The following is an 18,582-nucleotide window of genomic DNA, read 5'->3' as shown; positions in this document are numbered from 1 at the left end:
GGCTAAATATTACCGTAATCTTAAAGCCGACATTATAGCACTTCAGGAGACACACCTTGCTGAGGGTTCCCCATTTCCATACTTGCATAAACAATATTCTCAAGTCTACTATACCACATTCCATTCCAAACGCAGAGGGGTCGCCTTTTATGTCAGATCTGCCTTGGGATTCCAGACGACTAAAACCATTACAGACCCCAATAGCCAATATATTATATTACAGGGCACTTTGTTGGGTAAGTTATATACCTTTGTTAATATATACGCCCCTTCTGAAGGCCAAAGCGCTTTTTTCCACTCCCTATTCACTAAGATTGGCCAGCTCACCCTAGGCACCATCATCCTGATGGGAGATTTCAATATGGTAATGTCTGCCACGTTAGACAAGACTCCTTCTGCTCGACTGTATACTCACAAACCCCCTGCAACTTTCACTAAATCCCTTAAATCTTTAGCTCTCGTGGATACCTGGCGCTCCTTACACCCTTCTTCTAGAGATTATACTTTTTTTTCATACCCGCACCAGGTTTACTCCCGTATAGACTACTTCTTCACCCCAATTCAAACACTCTCACAGGTCACAACCGCGGATATCCATCCAATTACATGGTCGGACCATGCAGCTATAGGGATGTCTTTGATATACAAACCGCCGTTAGGCCCCAGAACCAATTGGCGCTTAAATGAAGCACTGTTATCTAACCCTACCATCAAAGACACCATAGCTAACGACTTAGAAAATTACTTTATCACTAACCTAGATCCAGCACTATCAATGGGGGTTATTTGGGCGGCCCATAAGGCAACTATTAGAGGCTCTTTTATCAAACTTGGGTCCATGCATAAAAAGAAACACCAACAATCTGTTACTGAACTTACGGCCGAATTACGTAGATTGGAAGATCTGAATAAACGGAACCCTACCCCATATGTCACTAAAAAGTTACAAGCTACCCAATCGGTCCTTACTAACCAGCTGATGGAGGAGGCTGACAAATCTATTAGATGGACTAAACAAAGACTTTTCATTCATAGGGATAAACCAGACACATTGCTGGCTAGAAAATTGAATGATTATTCGCAATTGCCGAGAATTACGGCGTTGCGTAATAGTCAGGGTCGGCTTTCTTCTATCCCTCAGGAGATTTTGCAAACGTTCCGTGACTTTTATAGTGATTTATATGGTGAAACACAGGGTGGCGGGCAGCATAAACTTGACTCGGAAGTCTTTTTGAGCAACTTAGATCTCCCTAAATTGAATCAACAGGACTTAGATGCTTTGAATGCGGAGATAACATCAGATGAGGTGGAGTGGGCTATCAAACACATGAAACTTAAATCAAGCCCGGGACCTGATGGGTTTCCTCTATTGTATTATAAACAATTTGCTACATTGCTTGTACCCCACCTGACCGCAGTTTTCAATGAAATACTAGAGGGCCACTCTATCCCATCTGATATGCTAGAAGCTACGATTTGTTTATTACCTAAACCTAATAAAGACCATACTGACCCGCAAAACTATAGGCCAATTTCCATAATTAACGTCGACATGCGATTATTGGCTAAGGTGATGGCTAATCGTCTGAACAATTACATGCCTAAACTAGTTCACCCCGACCAGTCTGGTTTTATCTTGCAGAGACAGACCTCAGACAACATTAGAAGACTCATTACCAAAATAGATTATGCTAATGCCCAGACTTTACAATGTATAATCTTACTACTGGACCTGAAGAAAGCTTTCGATTCGGTAAATTGGTCACACATCTATCATGTCTTTCGACTGTTCGGCATTAAGGGTAATTTTATTAAAGGAAAACTATACCCCCCAAACAATGTAGGTCTCTATTAAAAGATACTGAGTAAAACAGCTCATGTGTAAAACCCTGCTTCATGTAAATGAACCATTATCATAATAATATAGTTTTTTAGTAGTATGTGCCATTGGGTAATCATAAATAGAAAATTGCCATTTTAAAAAATAAGGGCCGCCCCCTGAGATCGTAAGATTCACTGTGTAATATACAAACCACATGTAAGGTCACATGAGCCAATTAACAGACAGAGTTCTGCCTTTTGCTTCCTCACTTCTTCCTGTTACAGTTAGTGTTGTAGAATTTCTGGTCAGGTGATCTCTGAGGCAGCACAGATAGAGTCACGAAATGGTGGTTCAAGGCAAGAGATGTAAAAGGGCAATATTTATGTAAATATATATTCCAGTTTGGTAAGATTCTTTAATATGTCATTCAATTTGATATAAACTATCTGTTGCTTAAGTATTCATTTTGGGGGTATAGTTTTCCTTTAACATGATCAGGGTCCTTTATTCCACTCCCACAGCGAAAATTAAGTGCATGGGTCTCCTTTCTTCCACTTTTCCGATCTTGCGAGGTACGCGCAAGGGTTGTCCCCTTTCCCCGTTGATATTTGCTCTAGCAGTAGAGCCGCTAGCCCAGTTGATTAGACAGGACCGAAATATTGGGGGTGTTAGAATAAAGGATGTGGAATTTAAAGTTAGCCTCTATGCGGATGATATTTGCCTTACGATTACCAAACCCCAAACTTCTCTACCCAACTTGTTTCTACTACTGGACAAATTTTCTTGCGTATCAGGTTTGACTGTGAACATTTCTAAATCCCAGGCGTTACCTTTAAATACCCCTAAACATGTAATTAAACTGTTGGAACTTAATTTCCCATTTGTCTGGAGACATTCCTTCATTGAGTACTTGGGGGTTAATATTACTCCGGTATATACGTCTCTTTACAAATGTAATTATCCCAACCTAATTAAGAAATTGGCAAAGGACCTTGAAGAGTGGTCCAGGTACGCTATATCGTGGTTTGGGAGAATCCACTCAGTAAAAATGACCTTAGTACCTAGAATTTTGTATCGGTTTCGTACGTTGCCGGTGACGATTAAGATAAAAGATATTACTTACCTTCAAACTAAAATTAACAGATTCATTTGGGCCCATAAACCACCACGTATAAATAAGAGAACTATGCACAGGCCTCCATTACAAGGGGGTCTGGGTTTGCCTAATTTATTGTTGTACTATAAGGCTGCGAGGATCTCCCAGACCACACAATGGCATCTACCGCCTCATGAGAATAGATGGGTCCAGTTGGAGACGCTTTTAGCACATCCCACGGACCTGTCATTTTATCTGTGGGCGGATAAAACACACATTAAGTCTGTCCCCGTGATTAGCTCTGTTCTGAAACACACCATTTGGACATGGCATGACAGCCGAGGGAAATTTCAACCGGCCGGATCTCATAGTATTCTCACTCCATTACACAATAACCCGCTTTTTCTCCCTGGCTATGCTACTCCGGCATTTCAATGGTGGAAAGCAAATGGCATCCATAGAATACAAGATATGTTACTGACTATGGGTGTTAAATCATTTCAGTATTTACAATTTGTAAAATCTATGCCAGAGAGCGAAACTTATAGATATTCTCAGTTACTGCACTTCATTCGTTCTGTTGACCCCTCCTTCAAGTCTAGACCTCCAACTCTGTTAGAAACCTGCTCTCAACGAGCCGGGAAAATGCAAGGTACTATTTCTTTACTATATAAATATTTAGTCTCCACGGATGTGGACAAGCCCCTTAAATATATGCTAGATTGGGAGAAAGATTTGGGGCGTTCTGTATCTCAGTATGAATGGTCACTAATTTGGGATACTGTTTCCAGGATATCCCCTAATACTGCCATTAAAGAATCTACATATAAAGTACTGATGCGTTGGCACCTCACACCAGCAAGGAAACATCGCTTTGATCCTTCCACTCCCGATTCTTGCTTCAGGGGTTGTACAGCAGTTGGGGATTATCTGCATATCTGGTGGACGTGTCCTGTGGCAAAGCAATATTGGGCGGAAGTTTATAACCTACTTGGGCGAGTATTTCATACGCATATAGTCCCTGAGGCCACTACGACTCTTTTAGCCTGTCCATCCAAAGGCCTCACGAAGCTCCAGAATACCTTGATGGGACAAATTTTAGCTGCCGCACGAACCAATTTAGCGAAACACTGGCTACAACATACTATAGATGTTCATGCCGTAATTGCAAGAATTACCCAAACACAGAATCTGTTGTATTTAACGGCTTTATTAGAAGACAGGGTAGAGAAACATACACAAATTTGGGCCCCATGGAATGTATTTCTACAACCTTGAGTAAAACGATGCTGTTGATGTATGTTATACTGAATGAAGCTGTACTGATATGAACCAGTTGAAATGTTCTGTACTGATAATGATATTTACATTATTCTTTGTCAATGTATCTAATTTTGAAAAATAAAAGAGATTATAAAAAAAAAAAAAAGTAAAACCAAAATCATTTATGAGGTGCACTACTGATCTCAACCACCACTATTATCACAAGTTTAATCTCCGGGAGCTCCCCTAGGTTTAAAGTGCGATGTATTCGAAACTAGAACCATTAAAGAAAAGGCATATTAGCATTCAGAGTAAATACCTTCCATTAAAAATTGCAATAACACCTATTGAAAGACCTCAGGCACAATGTATTTCATATACAGTACTCGCCTCTTGTTGGTTAGTGGCCAAAGCCCCCATGCACATTTTACCATGCGGCTTCTTTACAGGAGATTGCTAGAACCCGTTTGGTTGAAATCTCAACCCAAAGAGTTGCTGAAAAGAGTCACATAATTCAAAAACTCTAAAGAGCAAAAATAAAGGCTACAAGTATTTGTATATAATATTCTACATCATACCTTATTTACTTTTTTATATAATATATGTTATTTCCTTGTTTTTAGATGAATTTTATTCCACCGAACACAAAGGTTATATTCACTTTTGTTTTAACTCATATGTACCATGAGGTCCCAATGGAAAATTTGCCAAATTTTAAACCTATTTACGTGTTGTGGTTGGAGATTACATTGACATTCCTTTATAATCCACATTCCTATTTGAAGTTTCTAATACCTCTTTTAACTTTGCAATCTTATGTGACATCAGTCAATTTGCTGTTATTTTTTGTCCATAGTAAATATTTAAACTACTTTGTTGGATTTTCTCAGTGTCGATAGAAAGATATTAAGCACTACAGTTTGTATTTCATCAGAGAAGGGGCCTTTGTTTCAGACACAAGACTGAATAACAATCATAAATCCTTCACCTCGGTGCTCTCTCCTAAATTGCTAAGGATATGTAGCTTCATGTGCTTCTGGTGGTGCTTAACCCTAAGGCTAGGACTACATGGACAATTTCCACGTGATCCGACACACAGCAAAAAAACGCAGGCGTCACGTCGGATGCAACAGAAATAAGGTAAGTAAAGGAAATGTTGGAGGAAGTCGCAGTGTTGATCCGATGCGACACGACTGTCGAATGCAGACACAGCATGCAGCGTCTGCATCCAATCGTGTCGCATCCGACATAACGCCTGCATTTTTTCACAGCGCGTCGGATTGCACAGAAATCATTCAGGTAGGCCTACCCTAAGTCTAAGCATCTGTTGACATTAATGATAAATACTGCCAGTTGTAGTTGTGCAATATTGGGAGAATTAAAGGTTTTGTATTATTTTCATTACTTGGTCATACCACTTATCTTGCTCTAATTGTGTGGTGTGCCTTTTAGGTCCTAATTAATTTATCACAGGTGTTTCAAAATCTCTGTATAAACAGTAGATTTATTTTATTTATTTCTAAATATGCTTTGCATACGACAAGTTCTCCTATACAGCTATCTGTGGCTTTAATCTGTATTTTTAGCAGACTGTCTTTGTAATGGATCCGGGACTTTTCAAACCACATTGGCTGGGGGCATGAGTATAGGTTAGCTAAAGGGAACACAAAATAAAACAAAATGATGTAAAAAGTTTACATCTTCTTGCCAAATCTACTTAAAAAATAAAAGAATAAAATTGAACTGACAGCACAAATCTAAATAACAAGAAAACATTTCTTTAATCCTTTCTCTGCTCTTATAATGCATACAGCTTAAAATTGATGACTGAAATATTAACGGTCTCCCACTTATGATATAAATGTAAAACATCTGCTGGGACCAGAGCCAGAATGTATATTTAAATAATATCTTTCCTTCAACAAGACCACTTATATAACTTGGATATTGTATTGTATCCACCTGGTAAATCTGTATTTCACATTGGCTCGCTCACTTTAAAGTGTTTCATCTGCACATTGTGAGAGACAGGCTTTAGCAGGCAGCCATTTTGTATTTTTAGATTAATACAAAACAGACAAAAAATGGCTTTATGACACATGAACAAAATTGACACGGGGATGACATAGCCATCTTATACAAATCTTTACTATCTTTACTGCAGACATTTGTTTTAAAATGTTGTTGTAAAAAAATAATCTACATGTGGGGATGAGCAAATCTTTCCTATTTCAGTTTGCAGGAAAATTTCTCACTTCAATGCATTTGGAGAGAGGAAAGAATTGAGAAAAACACCTATTCATTTTAATGTATTTGTAGTGAGAAAAAACACCCATTGACTTTAATGCCTTTGAAGTGAATGGGCACATTTTTCCTGTGGTTTCACAAAACAATTATACAGTAATGCTTACTATCTATTCTAAAATGAGCAATTCATCAAAGATTATTGAAAAAAAAAAATGCTAGGAATACTTAGCAGGGTTCTACTTTGTACCTCAATGCTGGATGCATGCATCATCCTTCCATCTAAAGCCCTGCAAGGACAACTACAGGTATTTACAAATACAAATATAATGCTTTGTAAAAACATTGACAAATGTTTGAAAGTAAGTTATTTGAACTCTATGTAAAAATTATTTTAAATATTTACTATTACTACTAGTCTTAAACAATGCTTCAAGTTTATATGTGTAAGTGCTTGCACTAATAAACCCCAAATAACAGCAATTTTATAAAGGATTTAACTTTTGTTCCTTTATATTCTTGCTATAAATACCTCTTAGGTAGGACAACTCCTACAATTTTTAATGGGTTGTAATGGGAGAGAGAGCATTAAACTTGAAAATGGAGCAGAGAGAGCAAAATCTGTATTAACAGACTTTCCCAAGTCATAGAGCATAAGTAATATCATATCTGTAAGTAACTTCCATCTGGAAGATTAATTAAACAGAATAACAGAGCCTACAGTATATAAAGACCAAATTGGAATAATGGTCCAGATTTTTTCAAATATACCGGTTTATAAAAGCATGAAGGATGATTTTATTATGATATCAATGGTTCCTTAAACATTTTATCACTTTGCCTTATAGAGACGTTGGACAAAATATCCAAATTTATTCTATATTATAGAAAGACATTTAACTTCTATTTGGTGAAGCAATGTGATAATCTGTTGTTTTTTGTTTAATACCTAGCATTGAAAAATTGGAATACAATTACAGTATGTGTTACTATAATACTTCAATTACTAGCACATCAGCTGCTTTGAGGAAGAAGATGGCTAGAGGATTGGAGGAGATTTTAAACTAGGCGTGGGGGGGCAGTGAGCAAATAAGGGATAATAGTGGGCATAATAAGGGAAAATAGGGGAGAATACTTGGTTGGGGGTACTGATAAGGACAGGGAGAACATTTTATTTAAGCAAAATTCTCACACTAGTCACAGTATGTTTACAATTACAAGAAGTCTGCATCACAAAATGGGACAGCTGAAGGTGTTGGTGCCAAAGGAGAAATTTGTTGTCATTAAAAATTATATTACATCATTAATTTTCACAATGCCCTTCCTTAAGAAGAAAATTTAGAAGTGTTTAGAACCACCCTATGTGGTTTAATACAGAAGTAAGGTAGTTAATAGGGAAACAAGAAAAAAATTTAAAAACTCAGAGGGCATTAATGAATATAAACATTACAGCAAATATTGTAAAACAGCAATCTCAAAGGCAAAGATAGAAAATAAGGAGTGCATTGCGGTAGATGCTTAGACTAAAATTGGGGGCCTAATAATCTCACTAATGCTTTAATTACCGGTAGGTCCTTCCAGCAAACAGAAGGGCATCCATTTATATTAGAATAAAGGAGGTTCTGTCTTGATATTTGGAAAGTAATTTTACAGTCAGAGCTGTGAAGTTGTGTAATTTATCCCTAAATCAGTCATACTGGCTGATACATTAGATAGCTTTTGATGGCTTTTTACTAAATGAGGAAATACAGTGTTATGAAAGATAACTCATAGTGAAAGTTGATCCAAGGACTGGTCCGATTGCCATTTTGGAGTCAAACAGGAATTTTTTCCCTCTCTGAGGCCTTGAACATGGCACATTTGTAAGGAGTGTCTATAGACATGCACTTTGTAAAATAGCAATTCACCATGTTTTTACTCAGTGATTATTCCAAAATTCCAGAGTAAATATGGCCACAAAAGAGAGTCAAAACATACAAATGTGAAGTAATTGCACTAAAAGTGCTGGAATTTTGCAGATGCTTGTGATGACTTAGGCCTATTGCTGCAGACCCCTGTGGAGACAATGGAACTACTGCTATCTTGGTGGTGGTAGATCCAAAGCTCCCCTGGATCAATAGATAGACTTGAGCGTGATTAAGAACAGGAATGGGATTGCTGCACCAGCACTGACTGAAAATTCAAGTACTTTTAATGAATGGCAATGACTGTGTCTGGGATCGTAAATTACCCCTCTATATTTAATGAAGGAGATGAGTTCAGAACTTTATATAACCAGTTGTGAAATAATGAAACCAAATAAATAAACTTCAAGAAAACTGTTCTGAGTAAAACAAAAGCTTTGGAGTAATTGGTGCATTAAAGCAAGATAGAGTATATGTATTACTAACAGTAGGGATATACTGTACATGAATATACAACTGTATGCATTATATAGATTGTACAACTTTTGTATTTGCTGGTTTTAGTTTTTTTGTTCTATTTAGATTACACATAGATTAGGTTTGTTTGAGGAAATTGTTGGTGCTTATCTTTATAAAACACTGTATATTACATTATTTGTGTTTGTATGTTTTAACAGTTTTGGAAGAAGAAGACCCCCCAGCTTCCATTCTTCTTTAAAAGAGTATAATGCTTTGGATGGTACCAAGAGCCATTTCATGTAACTATGACCCTCTCCCTACAGAATCACCAGATTCATTAGATGCTGCAAAAAAAATCAAGGGTTTAACAATCATATGTTGGCAATGCACGCTTGGTCATTGAACTATAGTATATACAAATGAAGAATGACCAAGAGGTTGGTTTTTTTTATTATATGAGATATTGTGCCAAGACTGCTTTTTGAGAGCTACTGAGGAAAACCAGTTGTTTGCTGATATCTTGCAACAAGTAGTACTTTATTTAGTATAATACACAAGTTTAAGTGAGTCCCATGACAGAAATTACATCACTAAGGACTTATTATAAATCATGACATAACTATGTACTGTTTATAAGGATATAATTTCCAGGATATTAATGCTTTTTGTATTATAAGGTTTATTGACAAGAAAGTAAATGAGCAGAATGCACTAGTCATGTACAGTATGTACAAGGAAAATTCAGCTTATCGGTTTGCATAATGCATTATATTTTTAGGCGCATTATTAGATGTCTAACAATTTATGTATATATTGCGTCTTTACTTTAACCCATACTGTACACACTATTCCATTTGGTCACACCAAAAACAAGAAACCCTCCTTCATACATTCCTGGTAAATGGTTTGTTGGGCAACACCCCAAATATTTATCCAGACTAACTAACTGCAGACAAGTAGGGTCCTAACTGATCCATATGTCTGGGAATGTCTTCTCATTTTCTCACCTAAGGACACCCACTGGGTAGTTACTATGAACAGCACAACACTATAAATCCTTTTTTTGGTTCCAAGTAGAGTATAGAGATTTTTCCTTTCTTTTTTTAGGCCTAGCAATTTATTTACAGCAGGTAGATCAAAAATCGTAATACTTAATTTATGTTGAATTTCCAGATACTAAATTCAGTATTAAAAATAACTTAACGTTTCAGTATGCTCAACCTATATATTAATAATATTAGTAATACAGAGAGAACCAGAAAGGTGGATACAATCGAAAAACCATGTTCATAATGTATGGGCAGGCTTTAGTCACCAGGGAGAGTGGAATCTGTGCTAATGAAGCAGGCTTCACACAAGAATAGGTATGGGATCCAGAAAGTTACTGTACATATCAAACTCCATTAAAAAAAAAAAAAAGCTTTTACAAAAAGCTTTTTTCTCTAATAAAATAGTAACATAGAAATTACAAAAATGATACTTATTGTTACTTATTATAAACTACTGTAATTATTAAAGTCTCAGCATGATGCATTATTCTAAGTTCATCTATTATAAATGGTATTTCCTCCCTGTTCTTTGCATAATTTGTTGAATATTTTCATTATAAAATAATGGTGCATGCTAACTTTTTCAATAATTTTTTTCAATGATCTGTACATTTTCATCAATTTTGATATATATATATATATATATATATATATATATATATGGTAAAAAGAGACCTTGAGAACTGTATAACCGTAGTTCAGTTTTCAAGTTATATAGTAGACAGACAAGAACTTTTCTTTTGTTCTTAAGTACACACTTGAGAGCTTGTTTTGATTTATGAAGCCATACTGAAATACAGAGTTACTAAAGATAAATAGTTGAGAAAATGTGTACAGAGGTTTTTGAATGGTTTAATAAAATGAGCAATGAGAGCAGTGCTGACAATTTCATTAGACCATTTTGTGTTATTCAGTTCTATAAATATGCTATAGATTTTTGAATATTTTGTTATACATATTTCATTTCTTTCAAATGAATTATACCAAGGGTTTTTTTTTAATGATAAACCTTTATTTCTGAATATACTGTCTTTGCACAATAATTAAACACAACATATTCTATAATTATAAATCTTTGAAACATTATTATACAAATTTTTACAAAATGTCTTTAGATTTGTCAAGTTCCACAAAAGTGTCAAAATGCAAAAAATGGACAGGAAATATGAAGCTCTCAGAAAGAGCACTATGATAGATTTGTCACAGAAATCCACATTTTGTTAAATCATGTGTATAAAAAAACTATTTAAACATTCAACTCAACAAGATATATAAAAATGGATCACATGAAATGGAATATTTTGTTGGCAAAGAAAATTGTTTGTTTTTTAACAGAAAAGCCTAGTTTTGACTTCATATAGGAACAGAGACTGTAGAAATTGCAAGATCTTCATAGCAATTCATGTAAGGAAGCCAGATCTAGTGTTCCTTTCCTATTCAAAGGCAGAATATATTTAATATATAATCACTATGTCCACAACCACAATACTCTAGTGACTGTGATCTAGTTTTGGTAGGCAGATGAATGGAAAACATACATGCTTCTTTGAAATATTGAATTGCATACGAACCACAAATTGCGATTTTAATAGTCCACTTTGCATTAACAAATGACTGTTAAAATGTAGTATTTTGTAGAACTTGACGTTTCCAAGTTAATGTTTGTATTGGGTTCATTGGATCTCAGAAGACCAGTTTAAATAAATCCATGCAAGTTGAGCTTTCTGAGTTTCAGCGAAGTGGAAATAAAAATGTGATGCAGCTTTGAAAAACAGTATTTAAAAATATTTAACAGGAAGTTACACTTGGGGTGCAAAGGTCACTTAAAGGGGATTTAACCTATTTATATATGTATATAAACCCAATAAGGCCAATAGTAACTTGAGAGAAAGGAGCAAAATGTACAAATGTCAAAAACATTGTTACAACAAAGATTTGTTCATAAACAGTTTTAAAAGGAATATATAATAAATACTTTAACATATAGGAACATCAATCAAGCTTGTCACATAAATTATCATAATGCAGATAAAAATATAAATCACATTCAATGTTTTGGCAGTGATGCTGGCTTTTAATATGTAAATTAAAGTACAGATGTTACCATTTTTCCATTTCTGAATTGCATGTATTGCACTAATATTCTGTCCTGTTTTTCCAGTAAATGTTTATAAAAAATGACTTATGTCTAATGAAATTTAAAATGGAAATTGTCAGTGAAAGATAATATTCATTTTCAAAAGACACATAGCATTAATTTACTGTATACATTTATAAGACTGTCATACAATTGCTCCCATTATTCACAATATAGTGTTTCTATTGGTATATCTCTACAATGCAGGTATTATCGTAACTAATCAACTGATTTCACTACATTTTCTATAGCAATTTGTGAATCTCTATTATTCTATCTTCATTTTTGAAAAGTACACAACACAGTATGTAAATACTGTTTGTGTCCAGGTTCAAATATACATTGTATCAGCTCACTGGTTTTAGTATACATAATATTAGTGCACATGTGAAAATAGATTAGATTGATGACTGCAAAAAACAACTAAAATGGGAAAGATATAGTGAGCAGTTTAATCCTGCAACAGTAATCACATAAAAATAACTATTTCAGATTCAAAGCTACTGAATTCATTGCCATTATTATTGCCAGACTAATTATTTTAAGAAGTGGACGATTTGCTATATAAACATGGGATAATAATGTGAAATGCTTCCCAAACCACATTTTTCTACAGCTTAACTGGTCCAGCACTATTAGGATTATTATTTGTTTTAAAAATGGATCCAAAAGAATATCTAAAATTTAGTTTCTAAGCCATGTGAATTGAATTGTGTCTGTAAAACATGTCGTTTTGGTACAATTTTAAAAAGTGCTTAAAACAGTACATGGTCTTAATACAAATAAAAAACAAAAATAAATAAATTTAGCAAAGGTGATAACCTTTATTGGCTGAGTGTGTTTACAATACTAGTGTTTCTTGAACTGACTTGAGCTGATTGATTAGCACTTAGGGGCAGATTTTTCCAAGTGTGAAAAACTCACTCACTTTCTATTCATTCCCATGGGATTTTCTAGACGTGTATTTATCAATGGGTGAAAGTTAAGAGTTCACCATGTGATAAATATTCTTCTAAAAATCCCATATTAGTGAATAGAAAGTGGGTGAGTTTTTCTGTGGTGATCTTATATTTTCACACTTTGAAAAATCTGCCCCTTAGCATCTTGACAGATTTATCAAGGGAATTTCGAAGTACGATTTTACTTCAACTTCAAAAAACTTCAAAAATGCTGTAGAAGGTCCCCATAGGCTAACATAGCACTTTGGCAGGTTTAATTTGGCGAAGTATTGAAGTTGAAGTTTTTTTAAAGAAACATTACTTCAATTATCGAATATTCGAACTATTTTACATCGAATTCGAAATAAATTTGAACTCGTAGTATCCTAATCGATGGTCGAAGTATCCAAAAAATTACTTCAAATTTTTTCAATTCGAAAATTCCCTCAAATTCACTTCGACCCTTGATAAATCTGCCCCATAGTGTGTCTTTTATAAGCATTATGCTTAGTGGCTGATTTACCAAAGAAGCCCTGAAGAAAAAAATGCTAATGTGGAAAATATATCTGTGATAAAGCACAAGCACCTTTCTCTGTTTTCTTTTTCCTTCTTGAATGCTAGCTTTAGAAAAAAATTTAATTGAACAGATAAGTTTGCATTTTATTGCAAAGAAAAAGTTGCAGCCAGTAAGAATCAAAGTTTTCCATTTATTTTCAATAAGGCATAATGTTTTCAGATAAATAAAATTGCCCCATTGACTTCTATAGAACCCTGCCTGATTTCAGTTGCAGATTTCTCTTCTGGGGCATTTTGTTTTTTTTTTCTGTAATAAATACCTACAATTTGCATTTTTTTCATGAATCTCAAACTCAATTTTTGATAAATCTACCCACAGTTGCATTAATAGATGCTGTATGAATCTGCAATTCTACGTATATTTTCTGTTTGGCCATATAATAATAATAATAATAATTTGTTTGGCATTATTAATGTGGATTATTTTCTAATATGAATCTGTGAGATGTATTTATTAAATATATTGTGATTTATTACATTTTAAGTATATTGTTTATAAAAATGATATCCTAACAAAAGACAAAATAGCAGCTGCAGCATGCTAAATACCATTGGTAATTAGTTCTAACCAACGTGTTTTGTAATGTTTGTTTTTTCTTTTTTTGTTTTGGTTTCTCTCTGAGCATTAAGAATTGGGTTGGCATAAGGTTACAGAACTACATTTACAAAAGCATAGTTGTTATTATAGGACCCACACTAGACTCACTAAGATGAATCCCCAAGCACCTGTTCAAAAGAGATACCTGAATCTGAAAATTCCTTCCTTATCACAAGAATATACCTCCTAGTATGTATGTTTTAGCTAAACCCAAATGGCAAAACTAACCATTTAATATGTAAGGCATTTTAGTTCTGTGAATATTTTAGAATACTAGCCAATGTATTTAACTAGAAATTGAAAACACTTGCGCTAATATACTGAAAACAGTATCTTTGTATCATTGTACAATAATTTTAAAAAAATTATTTGTAGAAGAAAACACATAAAAAGGGCTAGAATTGCAACATACATTTAAAAAGAAAGATAGCATGATGAATAGAAGGTATATTAAAGGGAGCCCTTTTACAAAGTTATTGACGATGCAAAAAAAATCATCATAGATTGTTCAATAAAGCACATTGACTCTAGATTTGTGTTCCAATGGCATAAATGATGCAGCATTCACACAAGTTGTCTTTGAGAGTTAAACACTCCAACATGCAGCTTTTGTGGTTCTCTGTATGAGTTTTTCACCCATTTTTAAGTTAATGCTCAGACATATTAATTCTTCTATTGTCTGAATAGAGTGACCCATTTCATGTTTTTTCAGGGCTAATCTTTTGGCAGGTCTTCTGAAATATATATTTTGGGTTTTAGGGTCATAATGCACAATGCCTAATTCCAGATAAAAGCCATAGCAACACAAGCTGGATGCCGACCATAGACCACAGAGAAGGTGTTAATCCAGAAACTCCACCGCAATCTGTGTCATCTTCCTGCAGGTTCAAAAAATATAATAATTTTGGAAAAATGTATTTAAAATAATTTTGGAAAAACAATCATAACAATTTTAAGGTTAAAAAATGACACACTGGAGTTCAACCCATATTTAGCTTCTAGTTGATCCAGAGAAACCAGAAAACCTTAAGAGGAGTCTCTTTCTTAGTGAGCAAGACCTAGATGGGTCAGATAGGTTTGGGGGAGAAGAATAGCAGCAGGATAATGAGACAGTAAGTTGGGTAACCGCTAGACAGCCTAGTGTGGGGGGAGAGAGAATCAGTTATAGGTGGAGCTGATTTCTTTTCTAACATTTGGGAGAACAGCTTCTCTAGTAGTGGTAAGGAGGATAGTCTAGTTTATCTTAAACAGACTAAGGAAAGTGGATGGTGTAGCCTGTCATCAGGATTGCTACAACCAAACCGTTTGCTGTCTTCCTGGTGCCAGGGTTTAGCATGTGGTGGATCAGGTAGACAAATGATTGGGTTGGATTGGGCATTATGCAGCTTTCTTGATACATATTGATATGCAGCAGGGTTTAATCTTAAAAAGGGTCCGTATTCGGATGAATTCTAATCGTACGAATCAAAGGAATAGCACATTCGATTGAATTCAATTCGAAGTTTTTCCCAAAAATTAAGATTTTTCAAAGTCCACCAATTGACTCCAAATAGGTTCTAGGAGGTCCCCCACAGGCTAAAATGGCAATTTGGCAGGTTTTAGATTGTGAATGGTCGAAATCAAAGTTTTAAAAAGACAGTACATCATAAATTTCGATATTCTAATTTTCGAATTTTTTGCAAATTCAAATCAAATTTGAATTGGATGATTTCCTGAAAAAGCATAACATCCTGCTTTGATCGTAAGATCTACAATAATTTATTATAGCCATTGGTATGTATAGTGTATGTACGAGTCTATAGATAGGTCTGTATAAGTGCATATATTTGTAATGGGGTTCATTTGGATTGGTTGAACTTGATGACTTTTGTCTTTTTTCAAACCAACTATATATATATATATATATATTTCCTCTTTCTGACATTTAAGAACCAGATACAATCCACGTTGAAATAACCTCCACCTACAGAATTATAAGTGCAAGATATCATTTCACCCTTTTACAATTTATTACAGCAGCGATACTACTACAAAAAAAAGTCATTTGTATAAAATGGAGTCTATGGGAGATGGGCTTCCCTTTATTTGGAGCTTTTGGATGACAGTTTTAAAGGATTATTTACTTTTGCCTACTGGTATGAAAGCAATTATTTGTTAAGCACCAAAATGGCATGTTATATTCATTGGCTGATTGCGTATACTGAGGGAGCTATATCAACAATTATTATTATTAACATGTATATTTTGCAGCGCTGTTCAGCAAATAAACAATGCCACTATTAAGTGATACATTTTACCATCCTCACAGTGCAACCAATAACAAATATTAAACATATAATAGCTTAACATGTACTTCTTAAAATGGAGTATATATTATCATATACATATGTGGGCTAGTATCCTTTGGGAGGACAATAGACAACTAAGGCAAAAAATGTGTACGTGTAGAGCTACAATACATGGAGCCTTAGATACAGATCATGGGAAAAAGGTGGTTAAACAGGATATCAAAGCGATTGCCCAGTATTAGTTGCAGGCTAAGCATACAATTTTTAATTGTTAACTTGATGCAGTTACATATGTGGTCATATTTAACATGAATTATAATAAGCAAGACATTGACAATGTTTTTAATACTATTTTATAGATTTAGAATTGTTTACTTGATTAGAATTGCTGGTGGGTTCAAAGCTGTACAGGGAATGAACATGATGTCACTTCCAATTCTGTTGGTGGAGCTTACAGTGGTTATGCATACAAATTGTGAAAACATGGTTTTAGATTTTTATATATATATATATATATATATATATATATATTCACATAATTAATTGACGGGTGCTAACCAAAGTCATTCACAGCAGTCGCCATCAAGCATGTATCAATAAGTCTTTATTTGTGCATGGTCGGCTCCATGTGAGCCAAAACACCATGCACAAATAAAGACTTATTGATACACGCTTGATGGCGACTGCTGTGAGTGCTTTCGTGGACTGCTGCTATATATAGCACTAAGACAGTTATCAGACTTATAAACATGGTGGACGGTTGCCTTTTTCCAAACCCCAACTGACAAATCGACTTTTGTGTCCTTGCACCACCCAGTATTAATTTTTCTTATTTTTGTGGTTCAATGAACTGTCAAATAAGGTTCGGTTTTTTTTTTTTTGCAGTCTATAACATGTTCTTCCTTCAATATTTCCCGGTATTTTACACCATTATTCTATTTTAAGATGAAAAAAAAAAACTTCCACGCTACTTTCACTATACTGTTAAGTACACTATTTTTGTTGTACAAATAGTGTTGTGTCTGCACCACAAATTTTTGTTTCATTTTTGCCAGTGTGATCTCATTTGACCTCTTCCCACACCTCAAGTTGGTCACGCGTTTTTTTTTTGTTTGTTTTTTTTAACCCCCACTGTGCTAAATTCCCATACGTACTGTATGTGTATGTTGCACAGACATATTTCCAACATTGGGTCAACAGTTTTGTATATGGTCAATTTATTACTGTAGATGCTACATTACCATAATGTGATCATGTTTTGGAAATAAAAAATAACTGTCAAATTAAGCCAGTAATAAAAGTTGGTGTTAAGCTTTTAATCCTAGAAACTCAACTTTTTACCTGGACCAATTTTTTTTTTATTGGGCATAGTATTCATAACGATATAGTAAGCTTTGGAATGTGTGAGAATGGAATTTGGCAACACAACTAGAATAATAATAAAACATAATCATGCAACTATTTAGAAATAAACAAAAACAAAATTTATAAAAAAAGAAATAAAACTAACCATCAATACCATATGAATACTTGCAGTAAAATGAAGATAGGAGCAGACATCATGGCAGGGGCACGACTCATGATGCATAAAGGCTCATCCTATTAATTACAGACATAGCAGCAAGCAGAAAAAAAAAAGGAAATACAAATAAAATAAAAAAAAACACAAGATGAAGTCCATGCAGTTGGTAAGCAGAGTTAGAATAATTAACCCCAAAAATACATTTGCAATACAGAAAAAAGAAAATCAAACATATGAGCACTGAAAATAAGAACAGTGACAGAAATGAGAAAGGAGCAATTCATTAGAATGATCTACTTTCACACAACCATAACAATCTCTCTGTTTGGCTCTGCAGTTCAATATAGTTTTCTTTGGGCAGCATTAAGAATAAGTTTCACAGGGTTTTGAAACAGGGCTACATGCATGTATGTATTTTTTTAAATTAAGGATGGGTATCATAGATTGGGGAAGCTACTCTGTCTATATATTTAAATGTATCTATCTATCTATCTATCTATATATATACATACATACATACATACATATATACATACATACATACATACATACATATATATATATATATATATATATATATATATATATATATATATATATATATATATATATATATATATATATATATATATATACATATATACACAGTGTGGCCTTTTATGTCATAAAAAAGTTTATGTACCATA

At 34.3% G+C, this 18,582-nt stretch overlaps 1 protein-coding gene across 8 annotated transcripts in view; it reads right to left on the bottom strand.

Moving 5' to 3' along the window:
* Positions 1–13,599: 13,599 nt before the first annotated feature.
* Positions 13,600–18,582, bottom strand: part of cacna2d1.S (calcium channel, voltage-dependent, alpha 2/delta subunit 1 S homeolog) — a 293,345-nt gene continuing 288,362 nt past the window's right edge. For 5 of the 8 annotated variants that reach the window (XM_041588479.1, XM_041588480.1, XM_041588483.1 and 2 more), the window contains one exon: positions 13,600–14,964. In XM_041588479.1, the coding sequence (XP_041444413.1) occupies positions 14,848–14,964 (117 nt within the window). In that variant the 3' untranslated portion in view covers positions 13,600–14,847. Of the gene's footprint in view, positions 14,965–17,884; positions 17,974–18,582 lie in introns of all 8 variants that reach the window. The other 3 variants (XM_041588482.1, XM_041588478.1, XM_041588481.1) reach the window with 2 other exon arrangements.

The sequence above is a fragment of the Xenopus laevis genome, chromosome 3S (assembly GCF_017654675.1).
Source record: "Xenopus laevis strain J_2021 chromosome 3S, Xenopus_laevis_v10.1, whole genome shotgun sequence".
Lineage (NCBI taxonomy): Eukaryota > Metazoa > Chordata > Amphibia > Anura > Pipidae > Xenopus > Xenopus laevis.
This window is presented reverse-complemented; position numbering and strand designations above follow the sequence as displayed.